At 38.2% G+C, this 25,256-nt stretch overlaps 2 protein-coding genes across 3 annotated transcripts in view; one reads left to right on the top strand and one right to left on the bottom strand.

The window, feature by feature from the left end:
- Nucleotides 1-20,978, top strand: part of FILIP1L (filamin A interacting protein 1 like) — a 31,217-nt gene extending 10,239 nt beyond the window's left edge. The window contains exon 2 of the mRNA XM_081235231.1: nt 17,837-20,978. Within this exon, the coding sequence (XP_081091357.1) occupies nt 17,952-20,633 (2,682 nt within the window). The 5' untranslated portion in view covers nt 17,837-17,951 and the 3' untranslated portion in view covers nt 20,634-20,978. The remainder of the gene's footprint in view (nt 1-17,836) is intronic.
- Nucleotides 1-25,256, bottom strand: part of CMSS1 (cms1 ribosomal small subunit homolog) — a 396,516-nt gene that overhangs the window by 349,901 nt on the left and 21,359 nt on the right. The window lies entirely within an intron of this gene.

Below are 25,256 nucleotides of genomic sequence, written 5' to 3'. Positions count from 1 at the left end.
AGAAAAAAAAAGGATGAAAGGAGATTAAAAACAAAATTGTGTAGCTACATCAGAATGCTTTTCTAAAGAATCTATTTCTGTTTTCCTCAATCCACTAAGATACAAAAGGAACATCTAAATATAAATGGATTTTGCAATAAGAGAAATACATACAAATATTCTTAATAAGATAAAACACATACAACACACACTTTTAAGGGTATACAGCATTATGCCCTTGAAGTCTGTCTGAGAAAAGGCTGCCTGCTAAAAATACTTTCCGAGAACTTTAAGTTCCCTGAAATGTTCTATGGAAATGGTATTTATGACAAACCCACCTCCTCTAGGGAACATGAGATGTTATTACTGGCAAAGTCACAATTTTCTAAACCATCCAAAAATAATCATGAATTTATGCCAAATGACTAAACTTGTTTTATTATTACAATGATTAAGAGAATATTTGCTAATATCTCATGATCAAGCTCAAAGTAGCCATGAACCTACAGAAAATACAGTGTCAAAACAGCGGATTGCAAGTGGTAGTGCTTTTCTGTGCCTTTCACAGGCAGAATATTACAACACACAAATTCACTGGAGAGGATGGTATATGAGATATATGAGATAGGAGGTGTGGATGTATGTCACGGTGGTGAGAAACTGCTTTTCTGTAAAATGAGAAGAATAATACAGTTAAGTCCCCTACATATGAACGAGTTGTTTTCCGAGAGCTTGTTCATAAATCCAGCTGGTTCGTAAGTCCAACAGTTAGCCTAGGTAGCCAACTAACACAATTGGCTATATAGTACTATATAGTACTGTATAGTACTATATAGTACTGTACTGTAATAGACTGTAATACTTTTCACACAGATAATATGTACATAAAAAACACAAAAAATAAAGAAAACATTTTTAATCTTACACTACAGTACCTTGAAAAGTACAGTAGTACAGCACAACAGCTGGCATATAGGGGCTGGCATCGAGTGAACAGGCAAGAAGAGTTACTGACTGGAGGAGGGAGAGGAGGTGGGAGGTGGTAGAGCTGAAGGATGGTCAGCAATAGGAGACCGAGGGCAAGCTGCAATTTCACTCACGCCTGACACTGATGGAATGCACATTCATGTCTTTGAAAGTTTGCAACTTGAAGGTTCGTATGTCGGAGACTTGCTGTACTTGCTTCTCATGACTGTTTCCGGGACTAGCATGGTACATGGCATATAATATTTCCTCAATAAATGATAACTGTTATTCAATGACTATAGAGGAAAGGAACTATTGAATACTTACAGTCATCCTTCAGTATCCGAGGGGGATTGGTTCCAGGACTCCCACAGATACCAAAATCCACAGATGCTCAAGTCTCTCATATAAAATGATATAGTACAGTCAGCCCTCCCTATCTATGGGTTCTGCATCTGAAGATACAGAGGGTGACTGTACTATGTGTCTTTTGCTTACAGTCACACACTTATACCCTAACATGGTACCTAGTTCAAAAGTAGAATAGGTATTTGTTCAAATATTTAACAAATACTTATCGACTACCATGGGCACTGTTCTTGAGCTATAAATCTAGCACTGAATAAAACAGACCACTGCTTGACCCGTCACTGAATAAAACACACACACACACACACACACACACACACAACACACCCACCCCTACCTCCCTACTCACATGAAGTTTAAATTCTAGTAGGAGAGACAGCCAATGATCAAGTAAGTAAAATATAGTATGCCAGGTGTTACTACATGAACTAGGGGAGAGAGTCCAGTGGCTCCCTGGGAAGGCAGCCAGTACAAAAGCCACAGGCCCTGCTGTGCTCAAGGAGCAACAGGGAAACTGGTATGACTGGAGCAGACTGAGCAAAGGTAGGGGGGGTCAGGGAGTCAATGGGATAAGGACCTGGAGCGCAAGAATGAATGAACAAATTAACACTAAAAGCATGAGATGGGAGAAAGAGGAAACTCTTCTGAGGTCAGTACTCTGTCTGGGCTTTCTAGCATGTAGACTGGTTAAGCTAAAAGAACACATGCTTTGTAGGCAGTGAATTTTTATTCTGGTTTGGTTATTTGTGCTATTTGGTAGTTATTTAACCTCTCTAAATTTTAGTTTTTTGGTCCTTACCCCCATCTGTAAAATAGGAATAATACTTACCTCATAAGGTTGTTTTAAGGATTAAGTAAGATCAAGTGGCACAGAGTAGACCCTCAGTATGCTTGTTTCTTGTTCACTATAAACTAAATCCCATACTGATAGCAACTGGGAATTGCAGTCTGTGTTCTGGTACCAGGGCTACCATAACAATGGTATTATTTAGTCTTCCTGGGCTTCAGTTTCTTAACTAAGAAAATGCACATGCTACACACAGACATTATAAAAACAGATATACATCAGTTAAGGTGTTGTTATAAAATTATAATCAAATAACATTACTATTACAATTTATCTTAATATTAAAAATTCAAAACAGCAAAAGTGTGACTACTGTTTCTCTATGTTACTTCATCTCAAAAATCCTGTAAATTTTAATTTTTTAAGCATGAAGTTGTAAAGATTTATTTAGCAGCCATGTTGACTTTTATTCCCTTTTTCTGTCCCTGCTTAAGAACACTGATCTAATAGAAAGATCTCTGGGACTTCCTTGGCAGTCCAGCGGTTAAGACTTCGCCCTCCAATGCAGGGGGTGTGGGTTCGATTCCTGGTCGGGGAGCTAAGATCCCACATGCCTTGGGGCCAAAAAACCAGAAAACATAAAACAGAACCAATATTGTAACAATTCAATAAAGACTTCAAAAATGGTCCACATCAAAAAAATCTTAAAAAAAAAATCTCAAAGAAAATATTTAACTGCAAAAACCAAGGTGAAGGATAAAGAGAGTTTATAGTAAGCTATTTTTTGTATAAAAAAGGCAGAGACTAAGAATCTTTATTTGTATTTGCTTATTTACTCATAAAGGCACTACAGAAGTACATGTAAGAAACTAATATCAGTGGTTGTAAGTTGGGGAAGAGGAACTGGCAGATGAAGGATGAGGTAGGACCCTATACCTTTTAATATACATATTTGGAGACGTATATATTCAGGAATGCTAATCTGAAATCCAAGACTGAAATTCAGACTTTCTTGAAGAGTTAAAACTGAGCAAAGTAAACTTTGTATAATTAAAAAGTTAAGTATACAACAGTATGATAACCTCAAATAACTTCTTTCTCAGATAATCTGAGTATCCCTCAACCTGTTATTTGTATTTTTTTCTGAAATGTTCAAAAAACATTATAAAATATCCTCAATAGTCCTCTCCACATTTTCCACTATGGAAACTAAGCCCAGCAGTAGCACATACAGAAAGAGACTGCATCCGTCAGCCCACCCCACCTCCGAGTCCCCAGGCAGACAAGTCTAGGAGCATATTATCTCAGCAGAGAACGTCACTGCACGTTTACACGCAAGGAACGAAGAACAGGAGAAAGAGGAGCAGAAATCAAAGAGGCTTTGGGAGAATCAGCTATTAGTATCTGTTGTGATATGCTGGCATTTCACTGGATAATACACATTCAAAGCACGTTCTCTTCCAGGAAGGGAGAAGAGCTGTGGTATAGATCTGTGAACAAAAGAGAAATGGGGAATACTGATCCCAAATATATTTGAGCAGCAAACAGTGAAGAAGAGTTATGAATGTCAGAGACAACTAACACAAAGAGATCTAACAGAAGTTTTCCAAAAAATCAACTATGCCCTAAAATGGTGGTTACAGCCAGAGGTGACATTTCCCCCCGACCCCCGAGGTATTCTGCAATGTTGGGAGACGTTGTTTGATTGTCACAACAGAGCTGGGGGTGCTGAGTTACTTCTGGCATCTAGTCGGTAGAGGCCAGGGGTGCTGCTAAACACCCTGCAATGCACAGGCAGTCCCCACACCAAAGAGTCATCCAGCCCAAGATGTCAGTACTGCCAAAGCCGAGAAACCCCAGCCCACCAATGATAATCAGTATAGCAAACCATGTGCATGGCTGAAAAGATCCATAAATGGCCTGAAGATAGATCCCAGTAAATAGATTATGGAGTCATATCTTTCATTCTAGTGTCAATTCGGGCTCTGTCTCTCCCAGGTGACCGTTACATGAGGCAGCCCATTGTGGCTGAGATGTTCTTCTATACTGTCATCATCAGTACAGTTTCCTACTTCTAGTGGTAACTGATATGTATTGTGCCAGGCAGTATGCTAGGAGCTTTTGTATAGATTGTTTTACTTGATCCTTGGAACAGCACTATTATGAGGGAGGTTCCAGTATTATCCCCATTCTACAGATGAAGAAAATGAGATTTGTAGAGGTTAAATTGCTTGCTCAGTCACACTAGGTAGAGTGGGGAAGCCAAGACTCAGGTCTGAAAGTTGAACTCCAAAATCTGAATTTCTCCCCCAGCACTACCCTGCCCCCCACAGTATTCTATTGCCTCTTTCCCATTTGCGCCTTGGTGCTGGTGAGCGTACTTGCTCCCTGTCAGTCATCTTGCCTGGCCCTTGTCACCCAGTCACCTGCACTGTTTACTGCCATCTACTGCTGGAGCAGTAGGGAATAGGCAGTAGACAGGACATCATTCCTATCCTAAAGAAGGCTACCATGGTGGAGCAAACAAATATGATCCAGAAGAACACAGATCACAAAGAGTACCAAATCAACCACAGAGAGCGGGAGGGAGGAATGGAAAGAATGATAAACAGTCAAAATGTTAGGAACCTGGGAACAAGCCCAATATCATCATTACCATCAACTTAAACTTAAAGGTGGCTCTGCATGCCATATACAAGGCAAGGTGCTCTCAGGAATATAGGAGCACACTCAAGTCTGTGACAGTCCAAGGCACCACATGCTGGGTGGCTTTTTGAATACTTCTCCCACGCAGCCGGGGAAGGCACCGTGGCTGTGGGAGGCCTAGGTAGGCCTTGACGGACCAGGGAGATGAAACTTCCAGTCTGCTGAGGACCTGAAGTCTCAATCTGTTGAAAGACAGGCTAGTTTTTTTCCCTTTGTTTGTTTTTTTGGTGTAGTAGCAATCAAAATGGAAAGTCTGGAAAAAAAAATGTTAAAACACTGATCTGAGGGATCTTTTTCAAACCTCATTCAGAGTGGGGAGGCGGGGAGAAGAACATGAAAAGAAAAGTGAGTAGGCTCTTTAGTGTAGTAGTATACTCACAGTAATTTTTTTTTAAGTTTCTTCGTGATAGCTATAATATATTCAAAGCAAAGAAAAGAATCTATTTCAGTAAATGGCAAAAAGACAAATCCATCTGAGTAGATACTTTTTAATACAGAAAATTAAAATGGGGGATGAGGAAGCATAAGCTTAGTGGTATTCAATGAACATCCATCATCCGATAGTTCTTTCTAGAAAGTTCCTTAACTGACAATACAGCACTGAAGAAGTAACAACATATAATTCAGGCTCTAAGTAATTATCGTGGTACAAATTTACACATGCTGTCCTTATTGTCACTCCCTTGTTAGTTCTGATTTCCTCTCCTGGGCCTAGACTGAGCACCTTTTTAAGTCTCCACCTGGCCCTTTGATTGGAGTGTGCAGAGTCTCCTGGGCCAGATTCCATGGTCTCAAAATGAAAATATTCTCCTTGTAGCCTTACTCCCCAAGCTCTGTGCCTGTGAGCTCTTAGACTGACCTTTTTCTAGTTCTGAAACCTTGCCTTTCAGCAGTTTTTCTTTCTAGGAGACCCTTTGTCTCAGTTTCTTTGCTCTTTTTCCTTCTTTTTTAAAAAAGATTTGTACCAATCCTGGTCCCTCTGCTCAATCTGAGGATTTCATAAGCTCCTCTTAGGATCCGGTTTCTCTGCTAAAAGCTCCCTCCTTATAATTAGTAGGTCATTGATGATCTGCATCTTTTTTTTTTTTTTTTTTTTTTTTTTGCGGTACGCGGGCCTCTCACTGCTGTGGCCTTTCCCGCTGTGGAGCACAGGCTCCGGTCACGCAGGCCCAGCGGCCATGGCTCACGGGCCCAGCTGCTCCGCGGCATGTGGGATCTTCCTGGACCGGGGCACGAACCCGTGTCCCCTGCATCGGCAGGCGGACTCTCAACCACTGCACCACCAGGGAAGCCCCGATGATCTGCATCTTATTAATTCACTTCCTCTGACCCCTGGGGAGCCAAACAAGATTGTTCAGATGTTGAAGAGTTCTGACTCACCCCCATTTTTACTGTATATTCCTCTGACACCAGCTAAAGCCTTCTCCATCACTTCATACCCTAATTCTTGCTTCAAACAGTGAAGGAAAACAGCAACCCAGTTTTCTGGATCTGGACCCATTTATGGTGTCTCTAAATGATCTCAATGATGATGACAGTATCTTCAGTATCAAGGACATAAAGCAGACACAGATTTATACTCATATTTGGCTAGCAGATGCCAAAAAAAGTGTTACTGTTCTTCTAGATCTTGCTGACCAAGTCAAATGAATCAAGCATTACATTATGACTATGGTATGCTGTAGCTGTAATTTTTTTTAAAAACCTTTAACTTGTGAGAGAAATAAAAGGAAGCAGCATACATAGAATAAAAAAGACTAGTCATAGCTATTTTTATGAGTGCTCCTAAAAATTAGACTAAACAGTGAAAAGTCCCATTGAAAAAGCAGAATAGAGCAAGGAAACATAAATTACAGGCCTGATTACCGAGAACCTATCTCAACCTAAGGAAGCTTTCTAACAAATTCCATGTAATCACTCTGCAAACTGCTTAGAATTCTGTGGTTATTTAACCATAAACATGGCTGCTATCAATGCAATGCAACAATTAAAACTACATATTAGATAAAAATTGCTTAAAGATACAGTGGGACATCATTATAATCAGACTATCAAAGTCTAGCCATGAGAGCAGATATAAAAATGAATAAAGCATTATATGTAGTTTTCTGCTTATTAATGAACATGTTAAATCAAGAAGAAAAAGTAATGTATTAAACTAGTGCTGGAAGAATGAAAGCAAATATAGGAATTGAGGCCCATCGAGGTGAAGTTACACAGTTAGGACTAGAATGAGAGATACACTATTTCATATGTCTTAAGAAAAGACCAAACAGGACTTGGTATCATCACATTGTTTGGTTGTTGATGGGAAACTATTATAAGTTATGACCAGAGTAAGGTCTGCAAGTATACAGGCAGGTTTTAACAGAAAAAGGTAAACTGAAAAATAACAGGCACAGTACTTTGCACATAGTAGGTGCTCACTGTAATTGCCTCATAAAAGTCTGAAATAAATTAGATGTCTGCCGACCTGCACAGCACTGTGAATGAACCCATTTAAGAACCAGGTCACTCAGTGGTTTCCATGCCCTTATTTCAAATTGTGGTTTCAAACAAAACACAATGTCTTATGGAGGCAGTTTTGTCACGTAGGATTTTTCTAAAAACTAGGAAAGAGGTATTTGAAGGCAGGGAATCTTCCATCTATCTATGATGGGGAGCAACTAGTTTTATTAACAACGTAAACACTAAAGCAGTGAGTAGGCCAGTGAATCTGGGGACTTCATCAGTATGAAGCGAAGGGCTCACTCAGTAACAGCCTGAAGAAGGTGACAGCCTAAACCAGAGACTTTTCCAGAGAAAGACATATTTGCCATTTATGCTTCAGCTATCTATTCTCGAGATGAACAGTGATTCTCAAACTATGGCCCCTTTCAAGAGGTCTATGAGGTCAAAGCTATTTTCATAATAACGCTATCTTTTTCATTCATTCCCTCACAAGCATAAAAGGAGTTCTCCAAAGGCTACGTGACATGTGGTGACGTCATTGCTCTTACAGCTGATGGAATGTGTGAAACAGATTTGAGAATCCAGCTGCCTTCAATTAAGCCAGGCATTAGAGTTTGCAAAAATATAAAACAACCCTTCCCACTAAGTGTTTGGGTTAGAAAAAGTTATTTTTCATAAAAACATCTTATTTATGTTAACATATAGTGGGTTTATTATTTTTAATGAATAAATATATAAATACTTTAAAATATCTTGGTCTGAATTTCTAATACTATAAATATTGACAGACATAACCCACATAATCAAAAGCTCTTTAGAGTCCTCAATGATTTTTTTAAGAGCATAAAGGAATCATGAGACCAAAAAGTTTGAGAACCACTACTCTGGAGGCTTTACTGAGTTGCACTGAAATTATATGCTCATTCTTTCCCTAAAGCCTACAAACTCTGGAGGACAGGAACCCTCCCTGTTCATCTCAGTATAGTCCCAGTATTATATACTTTGTTGTTTGCAAATTAAATGAACAAAAGTGTTGCCATATTCATAACATCAGAAACTGTAAATTCAAGTCCATATAGTAAATACAGTGGGTATTTGTCCTCTAAAAGATGACAGGTGAGAAACTAAGCTGACTCTGAAGTTGTTCACTACTTATAGGTTGATTTCTATAGCTACCAGAAACAACACAATGCCATTAATGGCTTGTGGTTTTATAGCTTGATAATCACGCTAAGCTTATTTATATGGGCCGGTTGTATGAAAAACTGGGAAAGGATCTGGAAAAGTAGAAACATAATTGATGTGTTAGGGTAGTCAGACCATAGGTGAATATTTCCTTTTCAGTTTCATTGTTGTTGATGTAATGTTGCTTGTGTAATAAACAAACATATTTGTTCAGTAGAGCTCTGGCTCTGAGGAAAAAATAAAAAGGACCACTCCTTTGTTTGCAGAGATGAAATAACCAAAGGAGAGTGGGGGGCTAGGATGTGGACATTTACCACCCATCTCCCTTCTCCTCAAACAAGCAAGCACATACAGTTCTAATGAAGGGATCCGAAGAATGAAGAACAGTCTCAGTTCTTTCCAGAGGCCAGTGTACTTGGAGAACACCAACGGGAAAACCATTTACAGCTAATTTTCTTAAATACCTAAAACCAGGCACATGGTAAACACCAGAGCACCTTCTTTTAAAAATGAGTAAAATTAGTTAGGACAACACTACAGTATTTCTCACAGGAAAATGTTTATTCATTCATTCAAAAAGCCATTCATTTGGTACCTTCTGTATGTAAGGGCTTTGTAGTAGACAATATAGAAGACACAAATGAATCAGACATGTGTCCTGTTCTTAAGAAGCTTATATTTTAGTAGTGTTGATTGTAATGTACATAAATAAAACACAAATCAAAAGTAATGAGAATTACATATAAGTTATTATGGGTATGACTGGCATTATAGCATTTAGACACACCATCTGTTTCATTATGTGTGTTATATGATGCATATTACTAACAGTGTCTTACTTAGAGGAGATAAAATACATTCACACATGTGTGCTGACATGTGTGTAAATAAAAACTGAAAAGATGCTCTGAATGTATACTTTGTAATAAGGAACCAGAATTATGATTAGTACCAAAGAATGCTCAAGATTACACACGTGATTCATTTTGAAAAACACAAGGAGCTGGCATTGCACAGAATAATAGTGATAAACTACAGTAAGTTATGACAGTTCCGAGCCATAATAGAAACTTTAAAGAAGAGCTGTTATAAGCCACTGCTGTAAGCCAGTTTGGATTTAACTACCTCACATTTGTGTACATAAAACCAGCTTCTACAACCTGTTTTTACTGGACAGGATTCAATGAATGTTCCTATAATCCGCTCATGTCAGTACTTGAACATGAATATGAGTACTCCAAGACAGTATTCTTCAAACTGGAGTACACATACTCTTGTGGGTACACAAAGAATTTCCAGAGATATAAGCATGGAGAGCTTTAAGGGAATCAATGTCTACATCTGCAATTCACACACATGCTTTCTGCCAGAAGAAAAGTGCTCGTGCTCTACAAGTTTCCTTTTCTAACAACCCTTTCAAAAGAGTCTTCTTCTTACTTAACAAAATCTTACCAAATTAATGTAAGATCTTCTTACATTGTATATTCCTGGGTTGGAAACCTCTCTGGGGCACAAAGGGACAACTCTAGAAATACTCCTGATAGAGTCCTATGAGAGCAGAGCAGCAGCAGCTTCAGAACCAACCACTGGATGGATATAGGCAAATAACAGTGCCTGTTATTCCATCTGGGGACAACTCAGGGTAATAAGCTCTTGTTCCTCATCTCTTCTAGAAGTGAAATGGTTGCCAGAAGGATGTGTATTTACACTTTTACTTAAGTTGAAAAATGAAGCCAGACTTTTCCTGAATGTCTGATTTGGTTGACTGGTTTGCCAGTGATGACTTTTAGATTATATGGCAGACGTTAATATATATCTTTTGCAATTATTTAAACCTTGAATAAAAAATTCTAGATGCCAGCTTTAAAATGTGTGAAGGCGTACTTAGTTAAAAAAAATTCTTTTAGAACAAATTACCGAAAGAGAATTAAGAAAACAATTCCATTTACAATAGTATCAAAATGAATAAAATACTTAGGAATAAATTTAACCAAGGAAGTAAAAGATCTGTATAGTAAAACTATAAGACATTGATGAAATAAAATAAAGAAGACACAGATAAATGGACTGATGTTCCATGTTCATGGATTGGAAGAATTAATATTGTTAAAATGTCCATACTATCCAAATGATCTACAGATTCAATGTAATTCCTATCAAAATTCCAATGTAATTTTTCACAGAAATAGAAAAAATCCTAAAATGTACATGGAACCACAAAAGACCCTGAATAGCCAAAGCAATCTTGATAAAGAACAAAGCTGGAGGCATCACATGTCCTGATTTCAAACTATACTAGAAGCCTATAATAATCAAAACAGTTGGTATTGGCATAAAAAAAGACACAGAGACCAGTGAAACACAAAAGAGATCCCAGACATAAACCCATCCATATACAGTCAATTAATTTTCAAAAAAGGAGCCAAGAATATACAAAGGGGAAAGGATAGTCTCTTCAAAAACTGCTGCTGGAAAAACAGGATATTCACATGCAAAAGAATGAAACTGGACTCCTGTCCTACTTTATACACAAAAATCAACTCAGAATGGATTAAGGATTTGAACCTAAGACCTGAAACTAGAAGTCCTAGAAAAAAAATATAGGGGGAAGCTCCCTGACACTGGTCTTGGCAATGATGTTTTGAATCTGACACCAAAAGCAAAGGTAACAGAAGTAAAAATAAGCAGATAGGACTACATCAAACTAAAAAGAGCTTCTGTACAGCAGAGGAAACCATGAACAAAATGAAAAGGTATCCTATGGAATGGGAGAAAATATTTGCAAACCATATATAACTGATAAGGGGTTATTATCCAAAATATACAAAGAACTCATACAACTCAAAGCAGAAAATTCAAATAATCCAATTAAAAAATGGGCAAAGGACCTGAACAGACATTTTTCCAAAGAAGACATACAAATGGCCAACAGGTATATGAAAAGGCACTCCACATCACTAATCATCAGGGAAATGCAGATCAAAATCACAATGAGATATCATCTCACGTCTGTGAGGATGTCTATTATCAAAAAGATGAGATAACAAATGCTAGGGAGGATGTGGAGAAAAGGGAACTGCTGCACACTGCAGATGGGAATGTAAACTGGTACAGCCACTATAGAAAAAAGTGTAGAGGTTTCTCAAGAAATTAAAAATAGAACTACCATGTGATCCTTTGGTATATATCCCAAGGAAATGAAATCACTATCTTGAAGAAATATCTGTACTCCCATGTTCACTGCACCATTATTCACAATAGCCAAGGTATGGAAACAGTCTGAGTGTCTGACAACAGATGAATGGGTAAAGAAAATGTGGTGTTTATGGGTGCATATATACAAATGTATTTTACATATATAAATATGTTACATATGTAAATGCATATATGTAAATATATGTAAAGTATATTTTATACAATGTATGTAAAAGTGTATAATATATATAATGTATACATATGTATTAATATATAATACATTATATATCTACAGTACATATATACATTCACATGCGTGTACACACACATATATGTGTGGGAATATACACACACGTGTATATATATGGTAGAATATTATTCAGTCTTTAAAAAGAAGGAAATCCTGGGCCTCCCTGGTGGCGCAGTGGTTGAGAGTCCGCCTGCCGATGCAGGGGATACGGGTTTGTGCCCCGGTCTGGGAGGATCCCACATGCCGCAGAGCTGCTGGGCCCGTGAGCCATGGCCGCTGGGCCTGCGCGTCCGGAGCCTGTGCTCTGCAGCGGGGGAGGCCACAGCAGTGAGAGGCCCGCGTACCGCAAAAAAAAAAAAAAAAAAGAAGGAAATCCTGCCATTTGCAATAACATGGATGAACCTAGAGGGCATTATGCAAAGTGAAGTAAGCTAGGCAGAGACAGACAAACAGTGCATGGTATTACTTAAATGTGGAATCTAAAAAAATAGTTGAACTCAGAAAGAGAGTAGAATGGTGGTTGCCGGGGACTGGGGGAATGGGGGAAATAGGGAGGGGCTGGTAAAACTATAGTTATAAGATGAATACTGTCTGAGGTTATCATGTATAACATGGCGATTACAGTTGATAATACTGTATTTTATAATTGAAATTTGCTGAAAGAATAGAACCTAAGTGTTCTTACACACACAAAAAAGGTGAACATGTGAGGTAATGGAACTATTAACTTGGCGGGAATCCTTTCATAATTCATATATATGTATATCAAATCATCACATTGCATACTTTAAATATCTTATAATTTTATTTTTCAATTATACCTCAATAAGTAAAAAAGACAGCATTTGCTAAAAGAAAGTGCTATAATTACTCTTTACACAGGAACAAATTAATTGTACATAATAGAAAATTATTTTAGGAGTTATGAGCAAACATCTGAAAACCACTGCTCTGTGAGATATGAACTAAAAAGAATGCAAGCACAATGATAAGTGAGAATTTTTCTTTAGGCTGATAAGTTTCTCTAACACACAGAGTGTTCCTGGAGAAAGACACTTCAGATGTGGACCAGGTCCATGAACTAGTTTGTGTTCTTTGTTGGAGAGGCAATGTAGTATGGGGAAAGAGAACAGGCTGTGTCTGCCCCTTCCTGATCTTTCTGACCCTCAATTTTCATGGCTGTAAAATAGAGAATAATCTCAAACCCTATAGGCTCACCTGAGAATTAGAAGCAATAGCTGTACTACTGACTTAGCTCAGTGCTTGGCAGCACATCACTGGCACTAAAAGAATGGTAGCATTCTTTTACCAGAATTCTTTTACTACGGTATATAGTTTCAAATAATTTTAGTCTTTGGGCTAGAACTAAAGTTATTTACTGCCTTTTTTAAGGTGAAAATTTAGCTACTAATCGAACACCTATGGTATGCATTTTAAGTCATTTTTTCCAGTAATGATGACAGATTTTAGATTAGTCATTAGTCCTACCTGATGTTCTGTGTGAGAAAAATGGATGGCCCTGTAGGTCAGGAATATATGCTATGCCGACAGTTTGGGGTATTATCAATGATGAACAATTGGCTGAGTTAATATTGAGCCAGAATACCATTTCCAGAAAACATCTGACACATACATAGTAAAGCCTTAGTCAGTCCTGGCATCACATGGGAGCATGCTGTAATGCAAATTTTGAGGCCCATCCCCTTCGTACAAAATTGGAATCTGCCATTTAACAAGATTCCCAGGTGATTCAAATGAACCTTAAACTGTGAGAAGCACTGGTAAGGAACAGGCTCTGAGCAGAGAAGATACAATCACCAGGTGTATATGTAACTCAGGCGGGAAAGATGAGTCAGGCAGGACCATAAAGAGTCTAACTTCTAATGACAGACTGGCATATACACGTGTATAAACACACACACAACACGAACACAGGCTTAGATCAGTGGTTCTCAACTGGGAGTGATGCTGCACCCCCAGAAGATACTGGCCAATGTCTGGAGATATTTTTGGTTGTTACAACTGGGGAGATGTTACGAGCATCTACTGAGACCAAAGATGCTGCTAAACATCTTACAGGGCCCTCCACCATAAAGAATCAGTTGGCCCAAAACATCAATAGTGCTGACGGTGAAGAAACCCTAGCATAGATTATACAAACATATTAATTGGAAAAGGCACAAAGGCATATTAATTGGAACTATTCATGGGAAAAGGAGCAATAATTTGACCTCACAGTTCTGAGGGGAAGAATTTCATATCTGGACATCCCAAGGTCTATGCTGCTTTCAAGATTGTGAGTACCCTGGTTAAAAGCTCTCAAAATCACTAATTTGCTGTTACTAGCAAAACCAGAGTCAATGATAATCTGTATTAGCATATAAAGTCAGTCAGCATCAATGCCTAGAGCCTGTTAATATGCAAAGAAAAATAATGGAGACAGAAAATTGTTACTGTTTGGTTTAAAACCCAATCCTACTGAAGAAAGAAGCTGCCATAGGACCCTCAAACTCCACACCCTTCTTACCAAAAAGATACCAAGTCTATACCCTCATTGTACACGTCCACAATCCCTTGTCTGCAATTTCAAAGATCTAAAAACTACATAAAGTTTTTGCTAAATTGTGGCAGCAAAACTTCTTATCTGAACTCATTTGGCAGCAAAACCTGAATGGATGTGAGGTTATTTATTATCTTAATTATCCCACTTAATGTAACTATTCACATGGTTCACTGTAAAAGTATTCAGAGGTTTGCTTAGGAGGTGGTGCCAGAGGCCTTACTGAAGCTGTTATGTAATATATGGTGGATGCTCCTTACTGCTCCTTACTGCCCCTCTAAAATTTGAAAACTCTAGAATTTTGGAAACATTTGGCTTTGGAAATTCTAGATAAGTGATTGTGGACCTCAAATAACTAAAATGCAGTCAACTCTCAGCAAATATTTGCTGAAAGCATTCAAATATATATTTGAAAGAAAAAAAATAACCTAGTCAACTATATGTGTGTATATACACATAAACACACACACTTGTATTATACACTCACATAAATATATATATATCCCTGCATTAGTAGTTACCATTGTGGCAATTAGCTTCCTTGTTTAGGGCACTGTGCACAACAGGCCAGGCTTGCAGCTTCAAATCTTGTAAGACCAGCTAACTTTACAAAGAAACACCTTTCTTCAAGACTATAAATTAACCTCAAACTTTATCCTTCAAAATGCTTCTGGATATAAGGCAAGAAATAGTGAATGATTTAGGATCAACCCATTCACCATACCAGAAGTGCTGATTCCAATTCAGTAGCATAACCAGTGTCTCTGTCTCTCTCTTTTTTTCTCTCTCTCTCTCATACTTACATCACAACCCTGCAATGTGTAATAGCATTACAAGCACCCAACTGGCTCTGGAAAGGTTCCATCAGGGCCTCCCTCCTATCCTGGATTCACATTGGTTGATGGTTGGGGGTATAACTCTTTCTGCATATAAATTCCTATTTTCCTCCCTGAAAGGCTTTACCTGACTAGCCTGTTGACAGTCCTAAGGTGTGCTCATGGGACTGGTCCAGGGGAATAGCAGGCTGTTAGGAAACAAGTAGTAAGGAAATGCTGAGAGCAAATGTATTCGAATTGTCAGTTTCATGTGTCTAACTGTGTAAGATGGGGCTTGGAAACAGATGGGGATACCAGCCGGTTTTCAGAAACCATGAAAAAGATAAATGAACTTGCACCATGATGAAAAAGATGCATCATGCTTGCTGCTGAAAACACTGAACACAATGGAAACTGAAGCATCTTCAAAATCTTTTTTGCCAGTTATGGCAATGCTAAGATTCACTGATGACCATTCAATTTTAATGTTCTTTTCATTATACTTCAAACAGTCTTCCCTCCTTCGTATCCTAAGAAAACATACCTTCTTCTCATGAAAATGAAATAGCACATGGTATTATTTAATAAGTTGAAAAATCCTGAAAAGTTTTTGTGAAACTTTTCTCTAATAAAATTCTAAGAATTGTGATGTAGAGAGGGGAAAATATTTCGCTGCAGTACTGTTAAATACCATTCTAATGCTAAGGTGGGAGGAAGAAGCACTTTGCCAAAGTTTCTGTAACCACTTCACCACCAAAGCAGTTTCCCATGGACTCTGCCACTGGGTTGTGAAGTCCCACTACCTTTCAGGAGGGAGCTGCCGTGTTTCTCTTCTCAGGTTCCCATGTGTCCCAAATAGGGAGTGGGACAGAGCCAGAAGCCATGGGCAAGCCTCTTGCCAAGACTGTGGATGAGATCATCAACCACCCCACCCCGGCATCCAGACCAGCTTCTTCAGAATTTCACAGCCCACAGCCCTTGGGCCAGCCTGTCAGGTTCTCAAAACAGGAAAAACTAAAAGTGGATCCTCCCCATAAAAAAGTTTGAAAGTTCTTTCATTATACAATTATTTTAAACACGTTTCTCTTGTGTAGTGTAATTACAGAAAAGTGGGTTAGAATCTCAAAAAGACTCTATTTCCAAGAAGAATACCCCAAGTTAACTTCCTTGTAAAATGTCCTCTCAAATCCTAAACAACTTTAAAAAGAAAGTTCTGTGGCAAGGATTAAAGACATGCATTGGATAGTTAACTCATTCCTAGTAGAAAAGATATATTAAAATATTATGAATTCTCTATGCTTGATCAGAGAACAAATATTTATAACTTCTCATTCATGACAAGTCCTTTAGTTCAATTTTTCAGGGATTCCATCCTATTTTAGCTTCTGTTTAACAATACTGCAAAGCTGTAATTACATCCTCTATAATCAGCCCATTACCAGTGTAATTAAGGAGTGCCACAAATTTAAAACTATGACCTCAATACTGAGGGAAAAAATGTGTGGAAGAGAGTTTATATTGCAGGTAAATGGTCCTCCTGTTTTGTTGACAAACTTAAGACGTAAAGAAAAAAAATAACATGTTATCATAGAATCATCATTCAAGAGGGACTCATTATGTTCCTGATAAGAGTTTTTCCTCCATCATTTCTAACATGTCACTTATCAAGCTCTTTTGTATCAAATCCCATGCTCTTCCCAAGTGTTATGAAAACTCTAAACCCCTTTAGGTGCCTGTCAATTACTCTCATTCAACTAACATCCACTGTGGGGATAGAGATATATGTGAATTGATTCCTGACACAATGTCAGGCTAGTGTAAACCAAATTTAAACTGGCAAATGGGTCCATCAGTAAAGTGCCTAACTTCTAAGCAATGTGAATAAATTTCATCTTAACTAAGAATCAGGAAGCTGATCACCAAACATTAATGTATCACATAATGGTTCAAGCCAACCATCTGATAAATATAATAATAACCACATTAATAAAATGGATCAACAGCAACAGCACTTATCAAATGCTTATTATGTGCCAGCACGGTGAGAATCATAGACAAATTATCTCATTTAATTTTCACAGATGGACCCTGAGATAATACAATTTTTGCCTCCATTTTTCATAGAGGAAACTGAAGCCCTGGGGATGTTAAATAACTGCCCAGGTTAATTAGTTGGTAAGAGTAGGGCCAGTCTGGAAGCTTCCTCCAACTGAATCTCAAGCTTGTGTCTGTTTTTACAGCCTTCAGGCTATAATGTCTACTGATTATATGTTACACAAGCAATTTAAACCAAATATTCTTGCCCTCCTGGTGAACTGCAACTGTTACCAATCAATGAGGGGTGGCTAGTGTAAACCAAATTTTTTTTTACTACCTACCAAAGCAGGTAGTGAAAACAAAAAAAGCAAGACATCTGTTTAATCAAGATTCTCCTCCCCCATCAAATTCAGGAACTCCTTTCCATATACTGTATGAGTCGATACTGTCTTTCTAAATTACATAAATGTCTACTCACAGCTGACAAGTTACTAAAGCACCAGTTACAAAATAGAATGCGCTCTTGTATTTTTCAGATTAAAAAGGTTAATTGACCAAGAAACAGAGTCCCAGAAGAAGAAGGAGCAAGAAAAAGAGAAGAGGGTCACTGCCCTGAAAGAGGAGCTGACCAAACTGAAGTCTTTTGCTTTGATGGTGGTGGACGAACAACAAAGGCTGACGGCACAGCTTGCCCTTCAAAGACAGAAAATCCAAGAGCTAACCACGAGTGCAAAGGAAACACATGCTAAACTAGCCCTTGCTGAAGCCAGAGTTCAGGAAGAAGAGCAGAAGGCAACCAGACTAGAGAACGATCTGCAAACGCAGACCACAAAGTTTCACCAGAACCAAGAAACAATTATGGCGAAGCTCACCAATGAGGACAGCCAAAATCGCCAGCTTCGACAAAAGCTGGCAGCACTCAGCCGGCAAATAGATGAGTTAGAAGAGACAAACAGATCTTTACAAAAAGCAGAAGAGGAGCTGCAAGATATAAAAGAAAAAATTAACAAGGGAGAATATGGAAACTCCAGTATCATGGCTGAGGTGGAGGAGCTCAGGAAACGTGTGCTAGAAATGGAAGGGAAGGATGAAGAGCTCATAAAAATGGAGGAGCAGTGCAGAGATCTCAATAAGAGGCTGGAAAAGGAAACATCACAGAGTAAAGACTTTAAACTCGAGGTTGAAAAACTCAGTAAAAGAATTATGGCTCTGGAAAAATTAGAAGATGCTTTCAACAAAAGCAAACAAGAATGTTACTCTCTGAAATGTAATTTAGAAAAAGAAAGGATGACCACAAAGCAGTTATCTCAGGAACTGGAGAGTTTAAAGATAAGGATCAAAGAGCTAGAAGCCATTGAAAGTCGGTTGGAGAAGACAGAATTCACCCTAAAAGAGGATTTAACTAAACTGAAAACATTAACGGTGATGCTGGTAGATGAACGGAAAACAATGAGTGAAAAATTAAAGCAAACTGAAGATAAGTTACAAGCTGCTTCTTCTCAGCTTCAAGTGGAGCAAAATAAAGTGACAACGGTTACTGAGAAGTTAATTGAAGAAACTAAAAGGGCACTGAAGTCCAAAACTGATGTGGAAGAAAAAATGTACAGTGTAACGAAAGAGAGAGATGATCTAAAAAACAAACTGAAAGCGGAAGAAGAGAAAGGAAATGATCTCCTGTCCAAAGTTAACATGTTGAAAAACAGGCTTCAATCATTGGAAGCAATTGAGAAAGATTTCCTAAAAAACAAATTAAATCAAGATTCTGGTAAATCCACAATAGCGTTACACCAAGAGAACAATAAGATTAAAGAGCTCTCTCAAGAAGTGGAAAGACTGAAACTGAAGTTAAAGGATATGAAATCCATTGAGGATGACCTCATGAAAACTGAAGATGAGTATGAGACTCTAGAACGAAGGTATGCTAATGAACGAGACAAAGCTCAATTTTTATCTGAAGAGCTGGAACATGTTAAAATGGAACTTGCCAAATACAAGTTAGCAGAAAAGACAGAGTCCAGTCATGAACAATGGCTTTTCAAAAGGCTTCAGGAAGAAGAAGCTAAATCAGGTCACCTCTCAAGAGAAGTGGATGCACTGAAAGAGAAAATTCATGAATACATGGCAACTGAGGACCTGATATGTCTCCTCCAGGGAGATCATTCAGTTCTGCAAAAGAAACTCAGTCAACAAGAAAACAGGAACAGAGATTTAGGAAGAGAGATTGAAAACCTCACTAAAGAGTTAGAGCGGTACCGTCATTTCAGTAAGAGCCTCCGGCCCAGTCTCAATGGAAGAAGAATCTCTGACCCTCAAGTATTTTCTAAAGAAGTTCAAACAGAAGCAGTGGACAATGAGCCACCTGATTACAAGAGTCTCATTCCTCTGGAACGAGCAGTCATCAACGGTCAGTTATATGAGGAGAGTGAGGACCAGAATGAGGACCCTAATGATGAGGAGTCTGCGCTGTCCTTCAAATGCAACTCATCTACCCCCTGTCCTGTTAACAGGAAGCTATGGATTCCTTGGATGAAGTCCAAGGAGGGCCATCCTCAGAATGGAAAAATACAAACTAAACCCAATGGCAACTTCGTGCAACCTGGAGATCTAGTCCTAAGCCACACACCTGGGCAGCCACTGCATATAAAGGTTACTCCAGACCATGTCCAAAACACAGCCACTCTTGAAATCACAAGTCCGACCACAGAGAGTCCTCACTCTTACACAAGCACTGCAGTGATACCAAACTGTGGCACCCCAAAGCAAAGGATAACCATTCTCCAAAATGCCTCCATAACTCCAGTGAAATCAAAAACCTCTGCTGAAGGCCTTATGAATTTAGAGCAAGGCATGTCCCCAATTACCATGGCAACCTTTGCCAGGGCACAGACCCCAGAGTCTTGTGGTTCCATAACTCCAGAAAGGACAATGTCACCTATTCAGGTTTTGTCTATTTCTGGTGCAGCTAGCTCCCCTGAGCAGGGACGCTCTCCAGAGCCGATAGAAATCAGTGCCAAGCACGCGATTTTCAGAGTCTCCCCTGATCGGCAGTCATCATGGCAGTTTCAGCGTTCAAACAGTAACAGTTCAAGTGTGATAACTACTGAGGATAATAAAATCCACATTCACTTAGGAAGTCCTTACATGCAAGCCGTAGCTAGCTCCGTGAGACCTGCCAGCCCTTCAGCATCACTGCAGGATAACCGAACTCAAAACTTAACTAATGGGGCACTAAACAAAACAACCAATAAAGTCACCAGCAGTATTACTATCACACCAACAGCCACACCTCTTCCTCGACAATCACAAATTACAGTAAGTAATATATATAACTGACTACCCTCCCTTATTTGGTTTATACCGATATTATTGCAAGGAACTCAGTCCTTTTTAATTATCCCTCCACATCCCTCAAAAGACTGACTGAACTTGTACTTTGGGAAGGTTTATGCATGAACTGTCCAAGAGTATCTGAAACTAACTGTTGCCTGCATAGTCATATCAAGCGTGCACTTACTGTATATTTTTTCATTTACATACCTGTATGGAAAATATTTAGTCTGCACTTGTATAAATACATCTCTATGTATTTCATTTTCCATAACTCACATTAATTTGACTGCAACTTGTCTTGGTGAAATACTTTAACATTATAAAGCAGTAAATAATTTGTTATTTTTACCATTGCTTGCTGAGTTTTCTTTTGGTCATTTTGTGTTCTTTTTTTTGCATGTATAATAGAATTTTATTTCCTGTTCATAATGTCTATTAATTCTTCCTTAAAAACAAACAGGACCTACTTCCCATATACAGTCAACTTCTGATCACATATTAGAGGAGGAGGAGGAAGTAGTTGAAATAAATGAAATTTTATGGCTCTTTGATTTCAAAGTGAACTATAAAATCTCTCAGGAGCAAACTTCATGCTTGAGATGTATCTCAATATCCCAGGTGCCCAGCACAGTGCTTAGCACATGTTAGGAATTTAGTTACTTAATAAATGTTTACTGATAATCACTGAATAAAATAATATTAAATAATTTGCTTTTGTGAGCACATATGAGCTGACGGTGAAAGTAAAAAGCTTTGAAATGTGATAGTAAGCCAGAAAAAGCACATTTGGAAATACAAGTTACCTTCACAATCAAGAGTTGACTGTATTTCTACCATAGATGAAAATCCCCTTAAAACATTTATGTCTACATCCAAACCTGGAATCAGTCACTAAGACATAGGCTCTTGAACACTGCTTCAAAGCAAAAATGTCTATCTTGTTACTTTTTCCTATTAGGTTCCCAAAATAGTTTGAATTACTTAAGGTAGGTGCTTCCTACCTTGCTTGTTTGTTAGTGGGCTGCATTCAGAAGCTTAAACTTAACTGTGTGTGTGTGTGTGTGTGTGTGTGTGTTTTAACCTCCCAACAAGCAAATAAAAACCAAAGATAATTACAATGTAAGTTATAGAAAAGGCATATTTAAAAAATACAGTACGTTAGTTGAGGGAAGTTTCTCCTGTGATTATTGTTATGCCATTTTCAAGATAGGTGAGAAAAACTCAGTAATCATTAAAAAAAAAAAAAAAAAGCATCCTAGGAATTCTGATACTCTGCTAATGGGACTCAGCATAATCTGTACTTCTGTAGCAGAGAACAGCTTTCAGAGGAACATTTTAAATTATAAATCTGGTCCCCAAGCCACACTCAAAAAAGGTGATTTCAGACAAAGCAGCGCATTGCCATTTTCCCCTTTCCAACCTCATAACTGTTAATTTAGTGTGGTCAATTTTATTGCCAGTTATTGATTTTAAACACAATTCATTTAGACACCCAGGCAAACTGTGAAGATCTTTAGAAGTAAAAGGAATCTTTCACAATTATCCGCCTTTCCCTGCAAAATCAATTTCATGATAGCAAAGCAAGGATTTGTTGACAGAAACACTTCCATGGTGATGAACTGCAACACCAACGCTGTGGGCTTGCATCATCATTAAATAAATTTGGATGAAAGCTGAGGCTAGTGATGAATGAGAAAGCTTCTGTTTAAACACATTTATCTTGGGAATTGGCAGTGACCCAACTGTATTACAAAATACATGATGGTCTAAATGTTTTCCAAAATTGTTTTTATTTTTAAGTCACCTTGGGTTAGAACTTTAGAAGAAACTACATACATCATTTTACATCTTTCAAAGTAGACATTGATAACATTGCTGCATGAGATGTCTTTCTAGATAATAAGAGAGTACATATAATGTTTTGGTGGGTAGCGATCAACTAATCATGAAATAATAAACAGAAACCAGAAAGAATTAAAGGACGAAGTCTTCCCAGCACTTCCCAACTTTTGTCACATAATGACACAAACAGAAAACACACTGGATACAATGGATAAAGAGGCAGAGATGATCAGGGACTCCTGTCATCCCCAGGTTGCTCCTGGCTGCCCCAAGTACTGAGGGAAAGATCCATTTTTGGCACACCTGTAACTAATAGAGTTTGAGAGGCTCTGGGCTATTCATAGTCGAACTGTTTTGTAAGGATTCAATTTCTTATCTTTTGTGAGCCAGAGCAATTTTATACAATAAAGTTAATACCACAAGTCCTGTGCTCCATGATTATGATGCACAAATTCTCATTTCATCATCTGCTCCAGATATTAACTATAAATAGGCTTCCCAAGTAATTAACATTATTGGAAATTTACTGGACTTTCAAGGAACTGAACCTCTTTTAGAGGTTCCTCTACTATGACTACTTCAGTGTAATGACTCATATCCACATCAAAATTTAGGAACACTGTCATATTAATAACATATATAGATTACTAAAAGTGCTACTAATTAAAGTTTATGGTAAAGAGAGCATCATCTGTGAAAAAAAGTACCTTCCCTTTTCCATAAAATCACACAAAGAATGACAGATCCTAGATTTTTGGCCTTTAATTTCAAAAATAATTTTTTATAACTCTACGTGTGTGCGTGCACGTGTGCGTGTGTGTTTGGGAGGTTACAGAATTTTCTTTTTCATTCACATAAAATCACAGAAGAACCTTGAAAACTAGGAAGGAGAGAGGAAGTGACACTGGAAAATCTTCATATGAGATATGTGAAAGTGGAGGGGTTGTATTCTTGAAGAAAAGAAGGCCTTTGAGAGGCTCACAGAAGACAAGGCTGTTTCTATAAACAACTGAAAAAAATACCTTCCTTTCATTTCATCTGAAGTCCCAGCTTCAGAACCAAGATTAATTTTACTCAGTCCCCCATCCCTTTAACTTTTTGAGCTGCAGCATTCTATCACAGATTTGAATGATTTTACCACATTCTTCTTCCCTTTTAAGAGCATTTGCAAAGCTTTCCCAAGGATACCACTGCTCTCTGGGTCACCCCTTCCAGAAGGACAATGTGCATTACTATAGTTGGATCTTTACACACAAAGGAAAGTCTCTATAAGATGATGACAGGATTATATAAACTCTACCTAGAAGGTTTCTACAACTACATTTCACAATGCCAAGACATTAGGCATAGGGTCTTCATGACACCCAAAGTATAAATTAAGTTGCACTGTGAGATGGCCATAAAAGGGGTATTTAATTTAAAATTCTTAGACTTGTATCCTAAGCATTCTGTGATCTTTATTGACTAAAATATAACTCCACACAGAAACATATTTTTAATAACTTTTTAAATTCCAATTCTTTACAAAGTGAGTCTCCTTTGAAACTTGTTAGACAAAGGCAGGAAAAGAGCTTTAATAACACTACAGTTTCCCTACATTTTGGTTTCTGTAATTGTTTCCTCCTCCAAAATAATCATTTTACTTTGCAATCCTAAGAGAAAAGATAATCAGGCAATAATGCATGCCCGAACCGTTAGGATCAATGTTTCTCAAAGTAAAATCCAAAACACATGTATGAGAATCCCCTGATGCCCCACCCAGAGCTAACAAAAGTCACAATCTCTGAGGGTAGGGCTCCGGAAGCCGCATTTTTTAACAAGTTCCTCTGCTGATTAGTACGTAGGTACGTAAAGAAGGAATTCCATTGTTTTAGAAATTTCTATACTGATAAACACTAGCAAATATGTTCTGACTCTAGTCTTGCTCTATCAGAATGAATTACACCTGTCTCAGGAAGTGTGACTATTCCACCCTCTAGTGGCTAGCATGACAAACAGAAGGCTTAGTCTCCAGGGTTTTTTTTTTATTCAAGAGAAAAGCTCAATAAAAACTACTATTTTATAGGTGGGAAGCTTCCCACTTTTATAACTGTAGCAAAGCACAGATGCCTGAATCATTAACTGAGCAGTAGCAGGCTGTCTGACACCTACAAGCTCTGTTTCTTCCTCAGATCCCAGGCCCTCAACATAACCCTACAGCATTTCTTGGGAATGGTCCAGAACACACATTAAAGAGAGCAGTTTGGATGAGCCAAAACAAAGGACTCCATTCACCTTGGGCCACAGTGAAGCAAATGCAAGAACAAGGAAGACAAGCGGTTCAATAAAATCCCCAAACCTTAAACCCCCTTAAAATTCATTTTCATTTAGATTAAACTCCTTTCCTTTCCAACAGATGGATTCTTCCACTGTGCAGTCAAATATGTCAGAGCAGGCAGCCCCCAAAGGCAATGCTGTAGGGTAAGGAATCCTTAGGGAGTCCAGCAAGTTAACTGGCCAACACACTCCTAAGTACTTTATAATTTGATAATGAATTAACACTGTTCATATGGCAACACATACAAATCTGTCAATATTCTATCAGGACACCAGGTTTTACAACACTCAGAATGGTGCCATAAAAATGTAATCTGGGCTAACCTTTAGCACTGCAGTCAGCAATCCTAGAGATAATCCTCTTGTGGCCTCATTTTAAAATTTCACTTATTTTTTCACAAAAGTATTGGTCAAGAGAAATAAGTTATCTAATTATTTGAGATAATTTTTTGAAAGCCTGAAATTAGT

This window comes from Mesoplodon bidens (assembly GCF_964165515.1).
Source record: "Mesoplodon bidens genome assembly, chromosome: 5".
Lineage (NCBI taxonomy): Eukaryota > Metazoa > Chordata > Mammalia > Artiodactyla > Ziphiidae > Mesoplodon > Mesoplodon bidens.
The sequence above is the reverse complement of the archived record's forward strand: the minus strand, read 5'-3'. Positions and strand labels throughout refer to the sequence as shown.